The sequence below is a fragment of the Acyrthosiphon pisum genome, chromosome X (assembly GCF_005508785.2).
Source record: "Acyrthosiphon pisum isolate AL4f chromosome X, pea_aphid_22Mar2018_4r6ur, whole genome shotgun sequence".
Lineage (NCBI taxonomy): Eukaryota > Metazoa > Arthropoda > Insecta > Hemiptera > Aphididae > Acyrthosiphon > Acyrthosiphon pisum.
Window position 1 is genome coordinate 11,635,194 of NC_042493.1, and position 10,222 is coordinate 11,645,415.

At 30.9% G+C, this 10,222-nt stretch overlaps 1 protein-coding gene across 2 annotated transcripts; it reads left to right on the top strand.

Moving 5' to 3' along the window:
• The first annotated feature begins 1,722 nt into the window (after positions 1 to 1,722).
• LOC100165473 (longitudinals lacking protein, isoforms H/M/V-like) lies at positions 1,723 to 6,551 on the top strand. Of its 2 annotated transcripts, none has more exons than XM_029485942.1 (9): positions 1,723 to 2,123; positions 2,211 to 2,400; positions 3,544 to 4,297; positions 4,354 to 4,446; positions 5,233 to 5,319; positions 5,408 to 5,533; positions 5,601 to 5,666; positions 5,796 to 6,214; positions 6,337 to 6,551. In XM_029485942.1, the coding sequence occupies exons 2-9, from the start codon at positions 2,224 to 2,226 to the stop codon at positions 6,343 to 6,345; spliced, it is 1,731 nt and encodes a 576-aa protein (XP_029341802.1). In that variant the 5' UTR covers positions 1,723 to 2,123; positions 2,211 to 2,223; the 3' UTR covers positions 6,346 to 6,551. The 2 variants fall into 2 exon arrangements, with proteins under 2 accessions (XP_029341802.1, XP_001946809.2); XM_001946774.5 differs by having other exon boundaries at positions 1,724 to 2,123; positions 5,399 to 5,533.
• The last annotated feature ends 3,671 nt before the right edge of the window (positions 6,552 to 10,222 follow it).

The window sequence follows — 10,222 nt, forward strand, 5'->3', positions numbered from 1 at the left end:
TCCACATTTCTCGTCCTCATAGAGCTGCATAAAGCCAATACAAATATGTAAAAACCTAAATATCCACGCTCTAGTTATTAGGTACTACATTATTACGTGTATCCACGAATCACGATCCACTAGTGTTACCAGACGCCGACAACCCGACCAACGAAGGGGAAATATTGTTAATAGATAAATAAAATAATGATACAATTATCTATGATAGTGTTACATGTCACCACAATATACCGCGTTATTGTACACTTTACGACATAATATGCTATAATAGTGTATTTCCAGTAAGGTGAGGTACAAATTATTCTTATTATTATAAAATTAATATAATTAATAGTATTAGTTGACTATATTCCATATGTGGTTTTTAATATCCGTATCCGGGGGTACCACCACCTATTTGGTCGTGAGGCCTCATGAAACACCCTATCACGCCGCCACTGGAGAGAGATAACAAATACTACGCTGACATCCTCTTAAACGTATGAATCTTGTGAACGATCGCTGTCGCCGATCAATGATAAAAATATGAATTTATATTAAATGAAATAATATGAAAATATTAAAGTAGGTATAATCTACAATAATTATCTACGGATATATCACCACGTAACAAACATTACCGACTGGCGACTTGTTAGGTACGTAAAATTAACTTTGTTATAATATAAAAATAAACGCCAAATGTCTAAATTAAACAAAAACTGATCAAACTGATTATTCGAATACATAGAATAGACTATACGACTCCATACTTTCATAATCAATGTTAAAAATAAATGTTATTATTATGTTCATTGTGTAGTGTGTACAATTTAATTTAAGAAATGTTAACAATGTACATTTACATGTAAAAATATATAATTTATAATGCCTAAATAATTGTTACCTGACCCGTAGTTTGTACGCCTATGCTACGCATTATGCTTGCGGTAGTTGCGGCACTGTAGTAGTGATTTGAATAAACATTTTCATTTGGCTCTGCCCCCAGCATTGAAAAATATTCGAAGGTCAAAAGCCAATAACATATTATTACTATTTTATTAGATCTAAATAATAATATTATAGAACACAATAATGTTATTTGATAATATTATGTATGTAGGTATGAGCAGAATGACTCCATGGGCATAATTAGGAGGGGATTAGGGGATAGATCCCCCAAAACTTTTTTTTTACTGCCAACATTTTGATCAAAAAATTGATAAGGGCCATGTTTGCTAAAAACCACGATTTATTTATAAGATAGTGCTAAAAACGTATACCCCCCCCCCAATTCCAAATTACGCCACTGGGTGTCGGATGACTCGTCGACCGTCATTGAAAAACAGCATGGGTGCTACATGAGGATAAAATCTTTCGAAACGCTTTTTAACAATTTTCGGGCGTGTCCAGCACTTCAGCGGGTTTTGGACTAACGTTTTTAACATTTTATTTTGATTGAAAAGCTAATAGGATTTACTTTGTCGATAATTCAAACGTAAAGGTCACCTGGATGTTTTAAATAATAAATTATATTATAATATTATTATTTTATTGTATTATAAACCCACGTGATATAATATAACATTATTAACCTGGTCGAACGTCGGAACGTGTATACACGGACATAGATAAGTATATAAAAGGCCACGGACCTCTAGACCTCATTAGACCCGATCAAGACATGAGGTAACGGTCGGCCGGCGGACGCGCTCCGTTCCGTCACAGAACACAGGACCGGACGTATCGTATTCGGCGGCTCGTGCTCCAAAATCCGTGTTCTGCGCATCGCTCGACGGCCGTCGACTCGGCTCTTGCCTCATTTCGTACTTGATCTGAAGTTGAACGGTCGTGCTCGCTGCTCCGCCACTTAAAAAAAAAAATCAAACGACCCCCCCCCTCCGCAAAACCGTTGTTGATTACTTCACAGTCTCGCATCAGACGCACGTTACGTAACTTGAAAAGAATTTATTTATTATTAAACTCTTTTTATTTACGACAGTTATTTTGTTTTTTTTTTGATTTCACTTGATAAAAGTTACTCAGTATTAAACTAAAAAAAGAACGTGCATTGTTATTCGTTGTTTAATGATAATTTTTTTTTACAAAAAATTAAATATTGTAAATGTTGTTTAAATTTTAAGGTGAGTTGTGAACGCATATTTTCATTTTTTCAGCACGTTTTTATTTTCATTCTGAATATGTTTTAATCATTTTTTTTCTTTTCATAGTACTGTGATAGGTATGGCGGGAGACAACCAAAATTTTTGTTTGCGCTGGAACCACTACCAAAGCACATTGATCAGCGTATTCGACATGTTCCTGGAGAGCGGCACATTGGTCGATTGCACGTTGACAGCTGAGGGTCAATACCTAAAGGCCCATAAAGTCGTATTGTCGGCATGCAGTCCATACCTACAGGTAAATATTTCTGTTTATAATCAATTGTTACATACCTACCTTTGTAATTCGCATTGTGAGTACATATTAGTGTAGTAACTCAATTTTGAGTTGCATATGTTTTCTAATAGTAAAAATCCATTATTTCATTTTTAAATTCGTTAGTGTATTATGCCGTACTGGAGAAATTTTACAAGTTTAACTGTTTAATATAGTATAGTCGTATGATATTAAAACCATTTTTTAGTTTCTACTCTGAGTTACTCACTGCGATACATCCTTCTGGAATTGTTTATTTAATTTAAAGTAAAGTAGGAGTTGGTTGATTTTTTTACATAACATCGATAGTAATTCTGGTATAATATTATTGCATAGGTACGTCCGGTATCTCTGATTCACAGATCTTGTTTGCGTTTTCATACTCGATGGCTGATAAGGTTAGAACCTCAGAATTAAAATTGAAAATTCCAGTAAAATATTTTATTTGCAGAGCTTGGCTGAAACTGTATTAGTTAAATAGTTATTAATGTTATTAATTATCTTTTTATGTCAATATCTTATATCGAATATATTCTGAACGTTTCACTGTCTTTTGTGGTGGCTCTTCTGCTGATTTATTACATTTTTTTTTTCATATCAAAAGATTTTTGTTCGTTCGATACTAATCTACAGTACCTTTGATTAAGTCTTACCGAATACAATTTTATGCGATACATTTCCTTATTTATTGTGTTCTCAAACATTATTGATCAAGATATTTTGTCTTAAATTTGTTTTTACACTTAAAGTGGACTTCTAATTTCTATATTACATTTTTTACTTACCTACCTATTTGTTAAACAATTAGCAATCAAGGGTTTTCCAAGATTTCAGAATTTATTTTCAATTAACAGTAATTAAGTATTATCTGATAAACAATTATGATATTTTATCAATTGATTGGTTACTTTTATTAGTATTTTATTTTTTTTTATTGAATGAACTTCACCACAGTTTTTTTATTCTTATGCCTTATGATTATAAAAGCTTCTGCAATTTTCGGGTTCTTAATTTCTAATTCCAGGACTCAGTTATCAATAACAATTATCATTGTAATATCTTCGGTTGTATTAATTTTAATCTCTAGTATATCAGTCTTTTTCATATAATAATATTTTTTTCCAGCTTTTATTAAGCCAACATTATGAAAAGCATCCGATCGTCATACTGAAGGACGTTAAGTTCCAAGAACTAAAAAATATGATTGATTACATGTACAGAGGGGAAGTTAACATTTCCCAAGACCAGTTAAGCACGTTCCTGAAAGCTGCAGAATCTCTGCAGATCAAGGGTCTGACTGATGGTGGTGGCAATGAAGACAGCACAGCCTTTTCAGCACCCGTTGCTACTCCGGTCAGAAAACCAATCCAACAGTCTGTCACACATGGTCCATCTACAGTAGCACAAGATTTAACGATAAAGAGGAGGCCAGAAAGTACACACATTAGGTCTCGTGATGATAGTGCCTCACCTACTAGAAAACGACGGCGTAACCAGCGTAGGCCGTTGACAAGTGTCGATCATGACATTCATGTTGATGCAAGCAACTCCTGTGATGTATCGCCCCTTCAGTCCGGAGCCTTGAGCGGCATCGGTATTCCTAACATTCCTGCCGCCATAACCAAAGAAGCACCTTTGGATGACGGGGATCATGAGACTGATAACAGCCGCATCAACAACCACGATGCATCAGTTGCTGAAGGTGTGGCTGGACAAAAGATCGAACCGATTGGTGAACTGATAGAACCTAAGACTGAGAATTTGGAAGATATTAACAACGGAGACAGTATAGAAGCCTTGACATTGGATGATAATGACGATATGGACAATAGTATGGACATGTCAAGAGCTGGACCATCACATGACAACTCTAACCAAAGTATGTACGACATGTTATTTTTTGTCATTTGTTTTTAATTATTTTTTATTTTGAAGGTTTTAATCAATGTCCAATGTCTGGAAACCAAACCATGGATGAAATTTTTATGGATGCACAAGAAGCTGTTGGAGCTCACAGAGATACTCAAGGTAACACTCAATTTAAATTGTATGGCTTCTAAACACATGGCTTTTCATATGATGGGTCGTATGTTTGGGAGTATTGAAAAAATTTGGTGGAATTTTATTTTATTCTTTGAACTTTTATCATAGTGTTGATCAACTATGCAAATATAATTTTAATGATTCTGTTCACCAAGTTTTTTCAATTATAATCATAGAATTATAGCTGTGGCAGAGCCTTAGTTAAGGTTCACATGTGGAATTTCTTATCATCATTAGTTATATATTCACATTTGGACCCAGCCTTGGTTTGGTTTGAGCTTTGAATGGTACTTTTTTTTTCTAGGTACTTTTTGGCTGTTATTACTAACCTGTGGTGTAGGAAATCATTTTCTAACCACTTTTCCTCATTTTTCTTACCACTTTTGTATATATACTTTTTTTATAATTTAATTTTGCAATTACTATTCCTCATTGTCTTGTTATAAACAAAGAGTCTATAGAGAAAAATACATATCATAATTAAGTGAGGAATCATATCATGAGGAATCAAACAGATAATTAATATGGTTAACTCTTAACTTAAAATATTTCGATCCCCTCAAAAGATCTCTATTTGGGCTTAATAAATGTATACTTATAATCTATTCCTTGTATTTCTTTATAATATGACCTTCATCCATTATTACATATATTTATTTAATGCATTATGAACACATGGCTTTAAAAATTGTCTGTACCACATGTTTATTTCAACAGTTGAACTTATAGCATTGTTTTAAATACATTGATATCTTTATATTTTTATTACAGTAGTAAGTATGCATCCCCTCATACCCTCAGAGGAGGTAGTGTTACAACCAACAACTGTAACTGGGAGGGAATTGTCTGACACTGATGGTAATAACAATGCTGTTTTTATATATATTTAATTTTTTATGATGATATCATGCTTATTCATTTATTCCAATAATACCAGGAACTAAAGAATCTGAGAGTGACGATGGCGGCGATGATTATACGAACGATGATCATGATGATGATGTTGGCAGCATTCTTGATTTTAATGAAGTTTTGAGTGTGACTTCTGATATACAACTGACTGCCACTGACGGTAATGACAACGCTGTTTTTATATATATTTTTTGTCATGATGATATCATGTTTATTTTTTCCCATAGTTACAGCGACCAGTGAGGAAAATGGTGATGGTAATGAGGATATTGCTAAATTGACTGCCACTATAGGTAATAACAATGCTGGTTTTTTATTTACCTACCTAATTTATTAACCTAATAAACGTGTCATTATTTTTCACATACAATATTTTTGCTTTAAGCCATTGATAATATTAGTATGTATTTATGGTGTTTCAGAAAAATCCTACACATGCAAAGTATGCCAAAAACAATTCAGATTTAAATCGTGGTATAACAAGCACATTGCAGCACATGCAATAGTGAAATTACATTACTGCAACAACTGTCCAAAACATTTTAAAAGATTGGACAGTTTAGAGAGGCACTTATCCACACATTTTGGTGGTAAAAATTATGATTGTCTGGAATGTGGAAAAACATACACATATGCATTTAATCTTAAACACCATATGGTTACACAACACAATCCTAATTTTAAGCAAATAAAATGTTTAAAATGCAATAAGTCATTCAACGATGCCAGGTATCTACGCTATCATGACAATCGTGTGCACACATACAAGACTCCATATGCATGCCACTGCGGTAGTGCCTATCCTGCGCCAAATGAACTATACCGGCATTCCAAACGGATGGTAATGTAACACAAAATTCACTAATATCTTTTTGCCTGGCTAATCAGAGCAGATTTAGCATGTGACCAACCTGACCAAGACATAAAAACAACTTATTGATCAATTAAAATTGTATGTTTCAGAACCATTAGCTGATTAGCAGTACTCAAGTATTTTTCTAGTGCAATTATTTTTCCACTTTTTTTTCTAAACTTACAAATTAATTTAATATTTTCAACTGTTGATTTATAGTACCTATATAATTATAATATTATACAAATGATTCATTATTTGTTACCTAATATTAAAATCTACTAATAATTACTTGCCAAATTAAAGGTTTTAGTTTGAACATTCAGCAGCTTTCATGGTTTTACTATAATTTTTTGTTAGCACATTCATATCAAAATATATTGCAACAATCCAGTAGTCATTGATATATGTTAAATTGCTTCTTTTGCCAATAAAATTGCTTAAAAATATATCTAAATTATGAAATAATAATAATTTAAATGAGACATGAAACTGTTCAAATATTTTGGTTGATAAAACTAAACAATTAAGGACCGTTCTCACAATGTCCAGTAAAGTGTCGGTTGACATTAACCGACTGATAACAGATTTTATTACCGGCAGAATTTGGCCAGTTAACATTAACTGAATATTCTAAGAATGGCCTTAAGTAACTCAAAAAATAAAAACATAGTAAGACATTTTTAACGTATTTAGGAAAATATGCATCAGAAAAATGAGAGATAGAATCATCAATGATCATATACATTATTGTTCGCTGCTTTGAAATCTATACAAGTATATGACAGTATATTGTTAATTATTGTCAAGTCAATTAATAAAAATAATATTAACTTGGAAAATTCATTCCCAGCAACTTATAATAATGTTGCTAGATTGATTCCAGTATGAAGATTTCGTTGTATTTTAAATGCTTTTCGATACCATTTAATAGCATGTTGAAAGGCAATTCTGTCTTAAAAAATAGACTCAACAAATTTGTCTTTATAAATACGACCATTTAGACAAATAAAATCGGGTAGGAAGCTTTTATTTTTTTCTTAACTTATATCTTAAATTGTGGTAATAAGACATGTACCGCAATCAGCTGTTTTATATGAAATATAAATGTAATAGAATGTCACAAGGCAACTAAGAGCATATATGAACATAATTATTATAGAAAGATATTTTTTTCCCATCTAATATGCAAATTCAAAATATAACATTTGATATACATTATACATATACCTTCAAACATAATGTAACTTCACCAGCTAAATTATTACATAAAACTATGTTTTAATTCATTCCAATATTATAGTGACAGCTCCAGCTGCGGACTGGTAAAAAAGGGTACGGGATGCTACATAATTTAAAGGGAAAATAAAACAAATTTTAGGGGCAAATTTTAAATATGTAGGTTATCTATAAAATATTTAAATATTTTCTTTTGTTTTAATAAAATATTGTAATTACGTTAAAAATGTAAATAGGTGCCAAATTACAACAAACATTCAAAAATTTACAAATTTACTAAGTTCTACAGTGGTATGGTAAAAAAATAAAAATAAATTGATGGTCCGCTATTACACATAACACATTCAAATATTATATTTAATTACTTTTAAAATATCATAAATCCGATTTTAAGGATTGCGACATAGGTAGGTAGTAGATATTATATTATTATATGACTAAACAAAGATATACTTGCTACTTAAGTGCAATACTCATATATCTCAGTTATACTGATATACATTTTTATGTTCACCTGCAGTACAATAACTATAATATTAATAAAAATAATAAATTAACCAAGACAAACTAAAATCTTTAAAAATTGAACCTTGAAAACTGTTAAATCCAAGCAAAAAATAACTAACAAAAATATATTATATATTGCCGCGATTGTCTGTCTTTGTCTAACACATGCAGAACATAGAAACAACAACCTAAACGCCTGACAAAAATGAAGGTACTTCTAGTTGTTCGATTTAAAATATGTTTACTTTGCATCGGTCGAAGCACTTTTTCAATTGTAGCAATATTTTGATGAGATCAAATCGTTTCTATATATTTTTTTATGTAATAGTTTGTAGGTTATATAATTCTGCAACTACAGAGATAATGACAGATAAAAGATTTTGGTCACGTTCTTATTTTGGTACATTAAAAAGCAATTACTAGTAGCAGTTAATAAAACTATAACTAAATGTGTAGGTCTCAGAATTAATAAGAGCATAAACATTGTCATAGGCCGTAGCATTTGGTGTGAAAGGGACAAAGGGTCACGAGGGGCCAGAAATCGAGAGGGCAAACTTATGGGTCAGTAAATTGTGATTAATTTTTGCCCTCCCAACCCCCGCCCCATAACAATTAGAGCTAAGTGCCTCTTATGAAAATTGTGTTGATAATAAATTAATAAAGTATATTTAATGTATATAAAAAGCTGCTCAAACTAATTAACCTATTTTATTACTGGCTACCTACTTTAAATGTATTATTTTTTCTTTATGACTGTTATAGTTATTAGTAATAATATTTGTAATAACTTATTACATAAATAATAGATCTACATCTACCTTCGATTTCATCAGAGAATTTTAACCTTCTCCTTCAAAAATCAGATAAATTTTAGGTGGACACATTTATACCGATAGGGGCAAATTTATTTTAGGGCAAGGGATGCTGTAGCATCCCAGCATCCCAGCCAGTCCGCGCCTGGACAGCTCAAGTAATAAGACAGCAAGCTAAGTTTAATACCAATCAACTATAACTACATCAGCATAATAAAATGTTTTTAATTCATCATTTTCTTCCAAATCTAATTCTTCAAGCAGTTTAAACTAAAATTATTATCAAAATATAGAAGATAAGTGACAAATTTACAACTCAACAAATTAAAAATACAAAGTATTTGAGACTTCACTCAAAAATATAATGAATTTAATGAATTTTTTATTATATTCAACAGAATATATGATATAATGATTTTATTTTTATTTTTATTTTTTAGGAGAGGGACAAATCTCTGCACAAAACTTTATTACAGATGTTTGAATGTTTTTGACTTTTGATATTCCTAGGACTTACATCATGAATATGATATACTTATAATAAAGATTATTATATGCTCACCATTCACTCAAAATTAAATTATTACCTATTAGTTTAAACTTTGGATGTAACTCTATAAAATATTAAAATAAAACAAAATTGTTCTAGTTATAAAAACCCTAAAAAAGCTTTAATAATTATTTAATTATATATATATAATATATTATATACTGAATTATGGCAACTAAAAATACATTTCACAAATACTTTAACTAGAATACTAGATCATGTGCGGAATGAGATATTTTATCTTTTGGTATTTTTCATACAAATACAAATATAGGTACCTGCCTAATCCCAAACTATATAAAAATAAAAGCATAAGCGCAACTGGGGGGGCTGGAGGGGCTTAGCCGCCCCAAAACTTGTAATAGCCCCCGCAAGATAAATTATTTATTTTTTTCCCAAAATATTAATGCATTTTTAAAAATTAAACTGTACCTATTTCTTACTTTTTTTTTGGGGGGGGGGGGGGAAATGTAATTATCTAATTTGTATTTAAACCTTACAATTATTTTATATTGCCTATAGGCTATGATAAATATGGTAAATATCATTAGCTGTATATGCCTGTAGTTATTTGAAGAAAACGATTTGTGTTGGTTTATTGATAAGAGATTATTATACATAATTTTAATGAATATACACTAAACTTAAGTATATAAACAGTGAATTTCGAAATAAAAATCCCCAGAAAAAAATCCCTGAACCTAGGAAAAATAACCCCCAGACTACAATGTTATTGACACCTAGGTACATGCAATTGATTGATAAATTATTTTTTAAAAGCTAATTAGTGTAATAATTATCATATTAATATTTGATAACAACTATATTATACTTATTAGTAGTATGGTATACCTACTTTTCATTAAAAAAATTAAAATATAATAATTA